This window comes from Dipodomys ordii, unplaced genomic scaffold, assembly GCF_000151885.1.
Source record: "Dipodomys ordii isolate 6190 unplaced genomic scaffold, Dord_2.0 Scaffold9, whole genome shotgun sequence".
Classification (NCBI taxonomy): domain Eukaryota; kingdom Metazoa; phylum Chordata; class Mammalia; order Rodentia; family Heteromyidae; genus Dipodomys; species Dipodomys ordii.
In genome coordinates, this window is record NW_012267225.1 from 26,674,787 (window position 1) to 26,690,201 (window position 15,415).

At 37.4% G+C, this 15,415-nt stretch overlaps 1 protein-coding gene across 1 annotated transcript in view; it reads left to right on the forward strand.

The window, feature by feature from the left end:
* The first annotated feature begins 34 nt into the window (after positions 1–34).
* The window catches only part of Nkain3 (Na+/K+ transporting ATPase interacting 3), a 580,446-nt gene continuing 565,065 nt past the window's right edge, over positions 35–15,415 (forward strand). Inside the window, exon 1 of the mRNA XM_013009296.1 lies at positions 35–173. Within this exon, the coding sequence (XP_012864750.1) occupies positions 120–173 (54 nt within the window). The 5' untranslated portion in view covers positions 35–119. The remainder of the gene's footprint in view (positions 174–15,415) is intronic.

Below are 15,415 nucleotides of genomic sequence, written 5' to 3' on the forward strand. Positions count from 1 at the left end.
GAGCCCCGAGTCCGCGAGCGGCGAGCGCCGGGCGGGGCGGCTCCAGAGTCCCGAGGCAGCGGCGCCGCCGGAGAAGGCGCATCTCTTGCCGCTCGCGCCGCTGGGACACCACGGACACCATGGGCCGCTGCACGGGCCGCTGCTCGCTCATCTGCCTCTGCGCGCTGCAGCTGGTGAGTGCCTGCCCCGTGCCTGTTCCGCGCGCCCCTGCTCGGGGACCGATCTCAGCTCCGGACTAGCCTTTCCGGCTCCTCTCCGAGGATCCCCAGCTACTGGCAAAGTGGCTGGCTGGTAGGCGAGCCAGGTGCTTCTACCGAGAGAGCCCTATTCTCCCCACCCCAGCCACCCCGGCTGGGCGCTCACTGCCCTCCAGTCCCCGCGCCACTCGCCAGGTCGCTGCTGCCCGCGGGAGGGCGCGATCTCACTTCTGGTCCCAGGCGCGCTGGGCTTCCCGGCTCCCCCGCCCGGTGTCGCCAGGCAGTCCTGGGGCTGACGCGAAGGCGCTCCCCGGAGTGAGCGACTTCCCCTCCCCTGCTCCTCTGAGGGACAATTGGCTAGAGCACCCTGCGCGCCTTCCTGCGGAAGTTAAGGGGGGGGGTGGAAGGGGGGCTGGAGACTCCTTCTCCTGGGATGTTTAGCGTGGTTTAATTGGGGGGTGCGTGGAAAAGGAGCACCTCGCTCTGCGAGAGTGGAGACCTCAACTCTAGTGGTTCTCACCTTCAGCAGGCTGGAAGGTGGTGCTTGAGGCGTCTGGGCTCAAGAAGAGACATCTGTGTGATTTTTTTAAACAGTCCTTTTCGCCCCTGATCTTCCAATTGCGCTGTAGATTTTGTTGAAATGTTGCATGTTCAGGCAGCAACCGACTGACAGCTGTCATCAGGAAGAGAACAGAGTGAACTGGTTCTCTTTGGCTGGGTGCCTTGTGGCGAGATGAATACGTGTGAATGTGAAGTTGGAAATCCAACTGGAAAGATTGTTAGGTTCTGAGCAAATACTCTTAATACCTCTAGAACCTACACTGACCCTGTGGTCTATTCCACGGTCAATCGAGGTCAAGGCCAAAGACCTTTTGGGTCAGACGTTGGTGTGTGAGAAATTAATAGACATTCTTTTCATTGCACTAAGCACAAAGCCTGTAAGTTAGGGGCTCCTTCATGTTTGCATTTGTTTTGCCAAAATTACAAAGGTGAAAGACAAGCAAAGGGGGAAAGGCTTTCATTGAACCTTCCTGAGGAAGGTCAACTCTTGCAAGACTCATTAGTGAAGGGTGAAGCAATATGGTTGTATAGTCCTTGTTCCCTAATGTTTTAAAATGTTTTCACTTTTCCCTTGCTTCAATGTTTGTTCCAATCTCCCTTAAAAGGTCTGCTATGGATGTACTCATTGTTTACATAATTCATGAATAATTTATGAATTAATAGGAATGCAATCAGTACTATTTGTCTTTAAATCTATTGGACAATTCATTCTGGGTTGTGAAAAACTTACATCAAATGGATTTATAGTTTTCTTGGAAACATAATGTTTAAAATTCATTCAAATATAAGTGTTTTCTTTCACTTCAGGGGAAAAAAAGGAAAATCTATACTTTGGTCTTTAAAAATGGGCATGGTTTTAAAATGGACTTATAAATTAGACAACTGAATACATCTCATGAGCCTTTGACTCTATAGGACTGGATACTCACACTAGATTGTATAATCCACATTGGCACACTTTCTATTTTACATGGAAATAGCTTAATGTTCTCATGCAGCAGGTTTATCAATGTAATAATGATTTCTTTGAATGTCATTGTAATAGTTGTGATAATGACAGTTTAGAGTGTCATAAATTAGTCCCCCAAACCTCCAGTTTCATATACAGTTTCTCCATTGATACTTCTTCAAACCTTGTCTCCAAATTCTATCTTCTATGTATGCTCTTCCTTGATGCTCCAGGTAAATCACCGGGTCCCTTCAGTCTCATAACCATTTGCTTTTTCTTCAGTTATGACACATTTTATGCTCTCTTAAATGTCTTGTTATTTACATATATCACTCATGACTAAACTGTAAGCAATTTGAGGATAAGAACAAACATTATTCATTTTCTTTAACATCTCTGCCAAGTCCTTAGTGCTTACATTAGGAGCTGAAATATATTTGTTGAATTTATGATCATATTTGCAGTTTCCACAGGGCTTTGGCACACATTTTTGTTGTTTTGGGTCTTTGGCAGTAGTGGATTTGAGCTCAGGGCTTTGTACTTACTAGGTAGGAACTCTACTGCTTTTAGTCTTTTTTGTTCTAGTTATCTTCAGGACAGGGTCTTATTTGTTCTCCTGCCTACCTGGACATAGACCCTTTTATTCATACTTTCTGCAGCAGCTGGAAAGACAGGCACAGACCACCACACTTAGATTTCAGATGAGATTGAGAGATTTGTGAACTTTTGCCAAGTGATGAGCCTCCTGTTCATCAAATCTGGAGTAGCTAAGATTACAGGCATGAGCCACCTTGTGTCATTTGAGCATTTAAAAAATATCTTAAAGCTATCTTCTAAGATAGATACTCATTTCTTTTATTTGTTGGTGGAAAAAAAATTGGCACTCATAAAGTTAACCTTTTTTTCAAAATCACTAGTTTTGCATGGTGGCAATAGTAGAGTGATGATAATAACTAAAAAAAACCCTTATTCTCAAATTTAAAAGCCATGTATGTATACATCACATTATATTATAGATGATAATACTATTTATATAAAGGATGTATAGAACATCACTGATAAATCACAGACATAAAATTTCACAGTACTCTATGTCCTCTATGACCTAGTAAGTAAATCTGGCAGAATCTTTTTGTTCAATTTGACAAACTCTTGATTCAATAGTGCTGACATGAATGATGGCCAACATTTTTATGTACTTTATAGAGAAAAAGGAAAATGAAACAAGAAAGACATTACTGGAACTTCATTAATGTCATGAACAGAGTTTTGTGGAATTGGATAAAAATTTCTGAATGCTGAAAAGTTAATTTTTCAAGTCCTTTTGTGTTACTGAGAAAGTAATGGTTACAGACATGATAAAGCTTTAGTTTTATTGTGCATTATTAAAAAATGTTTGCTCATAAATTTCCTGAGTCTAGACAATCAATAAACAAGAAGTCATAATCTATTTCTATAAAATTCCAATTTGTCTTCCATTAATAGTTTCATCTTGGCTTATTTTAAATACGTTTAATACTTCCATTAAACAGATAAAATGGGCATAAACAACCTCAAAAGCATAATGTCAAACCTGGAAAAATAATTAGGATTTCTTTAAGTTTAAATTTGTACAGTTTAATTTTTGATCATGGTTGTGTTTAACAGCTGGCTCACAAAAATACTCTGAGAACTTAACAAAACAACTCTCTGAGCCTGCTGAAGACCAGACCATAATCCAATGGGTTAGGAGCTCCTAACTCCCAGATTTAGTGTGGTACCCTTTCCACTGAAAACTGCTGACACTTGTTTCCCTTTCATGGTTTTCTCTAAATGTTAAATGGTAGGACTTTTGAAGCAGTCATCTAGAGCAGGTGTGGAGTGGGTTTGGCATTTCACTGACCACATTGTTGAAGGGACTCTGCATAGTAATGACTGGATAACATGCAAAATAATCACATGAATAGCATGTTATCTCCTCCTAAAAGTTTAATACATGACAGATTTTCATAAATGATAGTATTCAAATTTCATCTGTACTATAAACGATTCAGTTATTTAAAAAAATCAAACTGGGGAATTCTGATCAGAGAGAATATGTCATTTTTAGGTTAATATCAGTGAATGAACTTCGGTTTACATAATCTATCTCCCTCTTTCTACTTTCCACAGTTCCAGACATTTTTTATCATTACTTTTCTTCATACTTCTACCCAGTGGAGACAAATGCCCTGTGTTATATCTATCTGCTGATTTTGCTAAACAGAATTTTAAATGAATGGCTGTGTGAAGTGACTGTTTTTAGAAGACTAATTCGTTAATGTTTTGCTGATCTGTCAAGTCTTCAAAGAATTTTTAATTACATTTCCATAATAATATTTTTGTAATTTTGATTGTTTTTATAACATATATTCTTTGTTTCCTTTTTAAATATTTAAAAATTATTATTATAATGGTTATGTGCAAAGAGTCACAGTTAGTCAGTGAATTTCCTTTTGGACAATGTCACCCCTTCCCTCTCTCTCTCTCATCTCCCACCTAACAAGTTGTATCATTCATTTTCAACATAGGGTCCATTGTAGTGATTGCTGCATTTTTTTAACCTTTTGACTCTCCATTCTTTTTGAAGAGCTGAAATATCTAATGTTTTCCTGAAGTATGTTTTGCTTTTCTCTTTTACAAATATATATTCTTTTAAGCAGCTATGTCTATAGTCTAGACCTAAAAATCATATCTGATCACATACTTTAGATGACTTTGAGTCACCACACCTAAGTGGGACTTTGTGTAAGTCTAACATTAATTCAGCCTGTCATTCTAGGACTCTTTTCTCTGAGCTTCCTCTGTGAAGTGTTGAACTTACTTTCAGTATCTTCCAAACATCATAGAGGTTGAAGGTATGATCAGTAAAACTTTAACTCTGGATGTTGTTAACAGGAGAGATGAACTATAGTCTGTAACACTTTAAGATGAAAGTCATTTACTATCAAAGCTGATAATGAGTGCACTAAAAGCCAAAGCTCTTGTTGACCTAGCGATAGTCATAGAAACCCTAAAAAGATTCATAAACATGGGCAGCTTAGAAAAAATAGATCACATGCCGAGTACCAGTGGCTCATGCCTGTAATCCTAGCTACCAGGAGGCTGAGATCTTAGAATCAGGGTTCAAAGCCAGCCTGGGCAAGAAAGTCTGTGAAAATCTTATCTCCAATAAACCACCAGAAAACTGGAAGTGGTGCTGTAGCTAACTGGTAGAGCGCTAGCCTTGAACTAAAGAGCACAGGGACAGTGCTCAGGCCTAGAGTTCAAGCCCCACGACTGACAAAAAAAAAAAAAAAGATGACTTATGTGTTTTTGTTTTGGAGAATATCCTCAAAGAAAATTAGCACGTTTTTTTTCTCATTGTAAAAACAGTTCATTAATTTACTACACTGATTTCGAACCATCTGTGAGCAAATGTACCTGTGACACTAAAACTGAAATAAAATGTGTTGGAGGTGTCTGAATGGTAACAGTGTAGCTGCAGTAATGAGTTTTTAATTAAGGCTTTTGAAATCTACAGCTTACCACTTGTACATATTGGATAGCCAGTGCAGAAATACATTTCTCTTACTGTGTAGCGACAATGATTCTTTTTGTTTCAATGCAATTTTAATTTTAATAGTTTTTTTCTTCAGAAAAACATAGTTGTTTGTTTATTATAATATTCTGGTTTCTCCTGAAAATTTGATGGTCCTGAGAATTGAATTCAGGGCCTCAAAATCGTGAGGTAGGCCACTTGAGCCATGCCTCCATCTTATTATTATTTTTTTGCTTCTTAGTTATTTTTTGTTAATTGTTTCCTAGAGCCAATTTAGAGCATGGTCTTCCTCCTAACAGCCTAGGAGGAAATGTGTGGCAGCATTTCTTATTGATGGAGATGGGGTCTTGATAACTTTTTGTCTGACTACTTGCAACTAATATTCTGCTGATCCCAACCTTCCATACAGCTGGAATTACAGATGGGAGCCACCATTCTTGATTTTCTATGAAATTTAGAAATGTTTACATATTGTGTTCATAAATGGCTTTGTTAAATGCTAACTCCTGTTTACAAGTGCTCTTTAAAGAAGAGAAAAATAAAAAAATAAGTTACAGAACTTAAATTTTTGACTAATAATGAGACTTTTTTTTATAAATGACTACTATAGAAGTTAGCCATTTCTGAGTGGTTGATTTATGCATCTTCAATAGCAGAAAGTGGGAACATTATTGTTAGGTTTTTAAAGAAGAGGTAGCCGAGTAAGAAGCACACCACGCATGCAGGCACGTGATATTCAGGTAAGGGGTAAGTTTATTCATTGTTCTGGCTGGCACCAGGCCATATTAGCACTCCACGTGACTGGGAAAGAGAGCGTCTGGCCTTGGGCTAGGCCTTATCAAGGGTGGGGGCGACAGGTGTGGCCACATCAAATCCAGATGTGACCTCAGCAGATGCAGATGTGACCTCTTCCAGGTGTGCCAGTTGCCTAGGTAATGCAGGTACTGAGCAGAGACTGCTGCGAGGAGGGTGGAGTCTGATCACATCCAGGAGTGGATCTTACAATTATGTTCTATGTAGTGTATGTGTTAATCAACAAAAAGCACTTAAGGAACAAGGGCACTAGTCTAGATACTTTCTAAGTTTGATGGCTGAGTATAGGAGCTTGACACTGCAGGAACAAGATTGTATCTGATCTCCAAAACTAAGACTCATGTATAATACAGGTATCAAAAGCCTTGGATGAGATCACCTTGAGGAAGTGGGTAAAGGTTAAAAAATAGAACTGTGTCATAAAAACAGCAAAGGACACAGAAGTCAGGAGCAATTTGAATGAAAAGGTAGAGGAGATAATAGCTCAAGATACAAATGGAATAAGCAAACAGAAAGATGTATAGGTTGTGGCTTGTAGTAATTCAGTGGTCCCCTGATAGAGTTGGGCCAGTGATATCAAAGTCACTTGAGGGACTTCTTGAGGACAGTAGCCCAACCTTCAGTAAGACCTATCAGACAGGAATGTTTTGTGAGAAGACTCAGTAAATTACTAACGGCTTCTTGCATGATTCTATGGGTCTTCCAGATTTGGAGACTTTCACTCAGATTCTTCTGTGTCAAAAGAATTTGGAGAGAAAGGCTTTCAGAGTGATCTATGGAAGATGCTAAAGTTCTGAAAGTAAATAGAGAGGGGCTTGGTTTCCTAGAATGACTCAGATATAGCCTTAGCTAAGTTGTCTTTTCAACTCTCTGAGATTCCCTAATGTCTTCTCTCCCCTAGAGGCTTAATGTCTGTGAAACCACAGTCACTGTGCGAAAGGAGGTTCCTCCAGGGTGGCAGTCAGTATTGGAAGGGTTGGTTGTGCTTCTTTTCCTGAACAAGTAGCTGGCTAAAATAGATGGCAGCAGATGGATCTGCCCCTAACCTCTTTCTAAATATAGATTGGACCAGCCTTATATTGCCTGAGCAGGCCTCCAGATAGAGGCCCCAGGTTGAGGGGCACCATCAAACTCTTTTTGCATATCTTTGGAAATTACATTTGTTTTCTTAGCTCAGGACTGTGAAGTCACTCACCATTTTCTTTCTGCTTCTCTTTTTTTTCTTTTCTTTTGTTTTCTTTTTTTTTTAATAAATCAAGACTTCAGGAGGTAGGGTTTCAAGCCTACTTGAAGTCAGTAGCATCAAGGTTTCTTCTTCAGGTACCCTGATCTTGGTGTTTATTTTGCTGAATTACACTGCCTGAGTTCTCCCTTGAGTCTACCTTAGTTCAGTTAATACACTTGTATGCATTTGCATACAGCCCAACATATTTACTTATAAGTTATATAAGCTAAAGCTAGCTCCCACATTCATCCTTTGTCTCTCTGGGCCTAACTTACTTCACTTAACATAATGTTTTCCAGGTCTTTCCATTTCCTTACATTTTATACAATACCATTCTTTCTAATAGAAGAGTAAAATTCCATTGTGTATATATACCACACTGTCTTGATCTATTTGTCCACTGAGGGGCATTTGGGCTGATTCCATACCTTGACCATGGTACATAGTGCTTCAGTGAACATGTTTGTGTTGGTGGTTTTACTGTAACCTGGTTTGTATTCTTTTGGGTAAATGTCTAGGAGTGGAATTGCTGGGGGGGGGTCAAGAGGAAAGAGGTAAATGAAGGGAGAGGGAAGGAGGGGGAGAATGAAGTCAAAAATTCAATGTATATCCTACAAAAGTAAGAAGAGTGAAGGAAGAAGGGGTTAGGGGAAGGATGGGTGAGAATATTGAAAGGGGTGGTATTTATCAAGATGCATTGTATTCACTGCTGCTTTGATAAGTGATAATTCCTTTGTACAACTACTTAAAATAACTTAAAAAGAAATAAAATAATTTAATTCTCAAAAAAGTTTTTTTTCGTTTTCTTCATTCTAGACCTTATTTGTGAAGTTGCACAATCTTCCTTTTTCTTTTTTACAAGCTCAAAGATATTTTCTCTCTCAAGCTCCTGCTACTTGTGTTCCTTTTCATTTTTATTGATGAATACTTCCGAGTCTTCAGGTTGAAACCTAGTTTGTAAGCCTTCTTCACTCATTCTTTTAGTTGTCCTGCTTTGCTTGGAGACATACTGAGTTATTCTCTACAAGGTTGCCTGATAAATGTTCCTTAAGTGACATTTTCATTATGTCAATTATTTAACAAACTCATCTGTTTCTATTCAGTCTATTATTTGCCCTAAATACTTGTAGAAATTTTTTCTCACTTCCCCAAGTCTGAATCCTCATTTCCCTATGAACAAATCTGAGTATTCATGAACAGCTGCATTCATACACCTGTGCTTTATCCTGAAACAAATGTCAGGATTGCAAAACTTAGAAAGCAGAAATGATTAAAGTTCACTGAAATGGAAATACATATACATATGTTGTTTTATTCTTTATAAAATAATACAGTGCTTAAAACAATGCCTCAAATTGTAATCAAATCATTTTCACTTCAGTCACTTTCTTGTGGTTTTTGTTTTGCCAATTTTTCTTTTTCCTTAAGAAGGGATCTTTATAATAAACTTTGAAAAATAAATTACTTTCTATCCTCTGAACTTTAGTATTCACTTTTAAAACAGGATTTGCTTCATATATACATATATATACATATACATACATATATATATTACAGATTCCTAGTAAATTTTATTTATGATGTATCAGTGTAAATAAAAATTATCCAGATTATTTAAGGGACACATTTGAAATAATTTAAATATAGGAAATTTAAACATAAGAAGATCAAAATTTAAGATTTAGATATTACTGAGAAAATGCACTCAAATAACCTTTGTAAAAGGTTTCTCTACAGAAGTTATAGATGGATGAATAGGGAAAATAATAAATCTATATATGTTTGATTATTCTGTTTATGTTTTCACCCAATGAAGCCCAGCTTCGCTGAAGAAGCTGGATAACACCTGCTTGATAAAACCCACCAATTAAAGATAGAAATCACAAACAACAGAATGGAAAAAAAGACATTGGAGGGATTTGCATAAGAAGATAGTGAGTGGAAACATCTGCTTTTCCTTCTCCAAAACATTTCAGTCTCTGAATGAAACCATAATGGCACAAGGAAGAAAAAAATGGGACAAAACAGATGACCAGCAAGCTTGCAGGAATCCAAGCAATATGAAGAAGGCCCTGAAAATCTTTGGTCTGGTCCTGCCAAGACAACTGCAGATGAGACTCAAAAGTCAGTAAATCTAGCAGCCTTTTTTTCATAGCAACATAAACATCAGTACCAGCAACATCACATGCCAAATGGCTCTTGTAGGATCTTTGGGCTCCCCAAGCCTGAAGCATATTCTCTTTGCACACTGCACAGACATGCTCATGTGTTGTACTGAAACCCAGTATTTACTCTGTTGACAATTAGGGATGCTTTGTTATGAAATTGGAGAATTGGTACCTTTTAGGTTTTACACTTTGGAAGTCGGCTCCTTAGTATGGCTATGGAAATGATGTGCAATTGGAGAATAAACATAGTAATAACTGTGAAAGTAAAGACAGGCTAATACTTATGAATTAGACAACCATAAGATGATGGAGAAGAATCACACAGTGATTTGTTATGTGATGGATTGCTTTGATTTTCTTACAGTACTTTCTGGATATGTTTTAAAGTAACTTTAATACTTTTTTAAAAAAGGAAGAAAATCCAAATATAATTTTCAAGATGCTTTGAGTACCAGGAATAAGAATACTATTTGGGGGGCTGGGAAGGTGGATCAGTGGTAGAGCGCTTGCCTTGCATGCATGAGGCCCTGGGTTCGATTCCTCAGCACCACATAAGCAAAAAGAAAAAAAAAAGAATATTATTTGACAAAAACTTGATAAAGTATGGCTTCTTTCTAAACTGCATCAAAAATGTTTTTAATTCTCATTACTAGTATTTGATTTTAATGTATGAATTTTCATGCAGGGACATCAGAGTGTCACATAATCAAAGATATTTTATTGATTATTAATATTCAAAATATCAGTTAAGTGGTCATACAAATAAATGACAGAAGGCACAGAGCATTTCATTTACATTTTAGTTTGATATGTTTTCAATGGCACTAAGTCATTCAAAGATTGGCTCTGAATGACTTGAAAATGGAACATTCCTACATAGGTCTAGGGTAGAATATGGAAACCAGGCACTGGTATCTCATACCTGTAATCCTAGCTACTGTGGAGGCTGAGATCTGAGGATCAAGATTAGAAGCTATCCTTGACAAGAAAGTCTGTGAGAGATTTAATTTTTTGAGTTCCAAAGCAACAAAGAAATCAGCTTATAAATATGTTAGAAACAATTGCAAGAAAGAAAAAAAAACATTTGGATACTTATCTTGGGGTTCATTTCATCTAAATATACCTGGAACTCAAAAAACTGACTCCCCCAACAACAAATCCTTAGAGAAACAACTGCCCAATAAATAAGTGTGCTAAAGACTTAAAGAGAAACTTCTCTGAAGAGGAAAGAAGGATGGCCAATAGACACATGAAGAAATACTCAACCTCTCTAGCCATAAAAGAAATGCAAATCAAAACAACATTGAGATTACACCTCTCCCCAATTAGAATGGCTATAATCAAGAACTCTAATAACAAGAGATGCTGGAGGGGATGTGGACAGAAGGGAACCCTGCTGCATTGTTAGTGGGAATGTAAACTTGTTCAGCCACTTTGGAAAGTAGTATGGAGGTTCCTCAAAAGACTCCACATAGAGCTCCCCTATGCCCCAGAAATCTCATTTTTGTTCATTTACCCAAATGATCACAAACAAGACCGTACTAAAGCTACCAGCATGACTATGTTTATTGCAGCATTATTTACCATAGCTAAGATATGGAACCAACCCAGATACCCCTCAGTATATGAATGGACCAAGAAAATGTGGCATATATACACAATGGAATTCTATGCCTCCATCAGAAAGACTGACATTGCCCCATTTGTTAGGAAATGGAAAGACTTGGAAAAAATTATATTAAGTCAGTAATATAAGTAAGTCAGGCCCAAAGAAACATAGGTCCCATGGTCTCCCTTATTTGCAATAACTAGTATGTGCCTGAAGCAAGCAGCAAAGTTCAGATAAGTTGATGTTAGGGAAATGAACCCTAAGATATGTATTAAAATGTTTCATTCTTTCATGTGATTGTTTCTAACACATTTATAAGATTAATTCTTTGTTGCTTTGTATGTCCCTCCCCCACAGTATAACTTCTGCTTTCACTGTATTTGATGTAGGTATAATTTGTGGAGAGGAAGGGGAAAAACAAATCTTTTAAATAGGGATACAGGTGGACCCATTGCAACAATGAGATGTACAAGTCGTTATGTCGAAAACGAACTTTACAACTTTGGTGTGTGTGGGGGGGAGGAGGATTGGGTAGAGGAACAGGCGGAGGATGGGAAGGGATGGGAAGGGGAAACAAAGGAGGAGGCTACAATGCTTGATAAGAAATGTACTCATTATCTTGCCCATGTAATTGTAATTTCTCTGTACAGTATTTTCACAATAAAAACAAAAAAAGAAACTGGAAAAAAAAAGCAATGTACTCATTACCTTACCCATGTAATTGTAACCCTTCTGCAGGGTATTTTCACAATAAAAATTTTTGTAAAAAAAGTAAGTTTGTGAGATTATTATTTCCATTAAACTTCTAAAAATAAAAAAGGAAGTGGACCTGAGTGCAAAAGAAGCTCAGGGATCAAGCCTAGTCTCTGCGAGAAAGAGAGAGAGAGAGAGAGAGAGAGAGAGAGAGAGAGAGAGAAATTAAAGCACTGATAAGAATTAGGATAGGTTAGATCCTTGAACTTACACATAACCTTTCTTTTTGATAGGAGGAACCATTTATCTGTTGGGAAAAGGAAGTGAGCATGTAGACTGTAGACAAGAAAGAGCTGGGATCCCATTGAGGGATCCAAGTGTACTAATTAGATGTTCTATTGTTCAAGGAAGGAAAGGTAGCATTATTGTATGAACACAGTACTATTAGAATTTTTTTAACCAATAGTGTGCTTGAATACTTAGGTGTAATTAAATGTTGGGTACCTTTCTTCTACTTTCTCCACAGTCCTTGCACTCTGACTGCTTCATGCAGATATTTGGTCTCATATTAATGAGGAATTGGAACAAGATTGCAGCCATCAGGTTCTTGTAAGAGATGTGAGCTCAGTGGGAGTGAAGATGTCATAAATACATTGTTGACAGTTTTCTCTGTTTCAGTAATGAGAAGCATAGTTATACTGTGGTATTGATTAATACATTGTATAATAAGAGCTTGCACATGGGAGTCATCAGTTATGAAGGGTAATTGGTTAAATCAGTTAGGTTACAAAGACTGATGCTTTACATACCAGTATTTTCTGTACTGATAGCTAGATCTGAATTACCTCAGATAAGATAATGGGAAGTATGAAAATTTTGTTAATGACAATCATTATCAAATTTGTACTCAAATATAATGTTTGAAAAAAATTAAATGGTTATACAAAGGTACTCTAAATATAAATTTCTGTTTTTTTGTGTTTTTTTGGGTGGGTCCGGTCATGGGGCCTGAACTCTGGGCCTGGGCGCTGTCCCTCAGCTCTTCAGCTCAAGGCTAGCGCTCTACCACTTGAGCCACAGCGCCACTTCCAGCTTTTTTCTTTTTGCTTATGTGGTGCTGAGGAATCCAACCCAGGGACTCATGCATGCAAGGCAAGCGCTCTACCACTGAGCCACCTTCCCAGCCCTAAATATAAATTTTTGATAAGGATATCTTTTAAATGATCATTTATGAAATCATGTCTTATCGTTTATGAAATCGTGTCTTAGATTTAAGGGGTCCTACTCAAATTATTGAAGACAGGACTATATTTATGCTTTTCAGTCTTACAACTTGTCTGATTATTCTTAAGTATCTCTGAAAATAGAAATGTTACCTCAAATTTTATTCTACTTTTCATATGTGTGTGTGTGTGTGTGTGTGTGTGTGTGTGTAGTGTGCCAGTGATGGGGCTTGAACTTAAAGCTTGGGTACTGTCCCTTAGAATTTTTGCTCAAGGCTAGCACTCTACCACTTGAGCCATAGCTCCATTTCCAACTTTTTGCTGGTTAACTGGAGACAAAAGTCTCACAGACATTCCTTCCCTGTCTGGCTTTGAGCCATGATCCTCACATCTCAGCCTCCTGCATAGATAGGGTATCTTGCACATGCACACACACTTTTTTTTAAGTCCAGATGGTGTGCAAATGGAGGCAATTATGAGCCTGTATCAGCTAAGGGAACTTTACTTTCAGGAGTTTTGTGAGCCAATTGCTAAATACAAGTTTATTAAATATTAATTATAAAAACAATTCATTTTAGGAACAAAGGTAATAAATATTCAAAAGAACTTATTTCTTCTCTAGGATTATTTTACATTTAATAGTACCTGTCTGGTAGTAATTCTATAAGATAATGTGATATATATTGAACATCTCTTCCAATTTTGCATTCTGATTATACAGGAATTATTTACTTCATGGCAATATACAACTGTTACAAATTAGGGTCCTCTCCAGCCCCCTAGAGCCAGTTATTAAACATTTACTAACACACTACAAGGCAGGGACTTTCATCAGAAGAAAGCCAGTTTTCTTCTTTATACACGATGGATCTGATTTATAAATCCTTAATGAATTATGCATGTGATAATTAATGCATCAAATAATAAATGCATGTGTAGAAAGCATATACTATAACTTAAGTATTTTGGTTTATTGCTATGAGTGCATCTGTAAAATTATCTAAATATAATGGACAAGCTTTTATTTCCAAAAATTCCAATATTAAGTCGTTTTGTATGATGCTTTTAGGTCTCTCTAAAGTGTTTATCTATGTCAAATTTGGTAAATGATCCAGAGTTGATAATGGTTTACGGGTTTCATTCCTAGATGGCTAAAACTAGAATTCTTCACCATGAGAAATTCATTTCTGCATAATATATATTGATAGGTTCCCATGAGCAAGGCAGGACTATACTAATATCCAGTAACCTGCCTGCATTATCAGTCCTAATTAGTTCTTCCCACAAAGATGTCAAGTAATCAATGTTATAAAGATTCAAATACCTTTGAACACACATCTGGTTTCTTTAGGCTGGACTGAGCTGCAGTTTTTCACTGTTCTAACGCTGAAATACTAATATTCAATCTCAAAAAAAGACTCCAAGTAGGTATTTCATGTGAGCACACTACAAGATGTTTAGCTCATAATATTCATCTTCTAAATTTAAGAAGTAATCATTGCTACAATATGGAAACAATCATCTTGTACTTCAAATTCCCTTGTTTCATTCTTATAACATTCTCCCAACGCAAGTATTAATACATTCCGATTTACAGATGAGAAAAGCAAAATGTGGGGAGATTATGTAATGTGTACATTTTTGCATTTGTCATTTCTCCATTTCATGTTCCTTAAACCATATGATACTTAAAGCCATGCTTACACCATCTTACACCATATATTATTATGTGGCCTAAAGCATGAAAACTAATGTAGATAAGAAAACCTCATGTGTGAGAAAGGGCTTAGGCCAGAACTTTTGCAAAGAGCAAGCCAGTTCTTTGTATGTGTGTATGTTTAAAGTATTTATATTACTATCTTTAAGTAGTTGAACAAAGAAGTTCACATTCTACAAAACAGTGTATGAGTACAAAGTGTCTGACAACATGGTCACCCATCTCTCCTAACCCATCCCTTCTTTCACTTTTTTCTTTAATTGAGATGAGGTGATTACATAAATTTCACACATTTCACAGTATTGTGGAATACTGATAGAGTCACAAACACATTTTAACCTTCACAAGGAAAATTGTCATTATCATGGTCTATTAAGTTTGTGAATCCTATGAGCTTTGACAATACAAGTTATTTTTTCCACATCAGGTTATGTTTACATTTCTTTCCTCTTGCTTAGTGTAGGCTGTTCCCCCTTATTCTGTTCCTCCTCCTGGTTTCCAGAGCAAGCCAGTTCTATAAATCAAACATGATTTAATTTTTACTACTTTTGTGCTGGCCCTGGGCCTTCTTAAACTCAGTATTTGGGTGCTGTTCTTGAGCTTCTTACTCAAAGCTAGTGCTCTACCCCTTAGCGAGAGCTCCATTGCCAGATTACTTTTGATGGTGGTTATTAGGGGATAGGAGTCTCATACACTTCCCT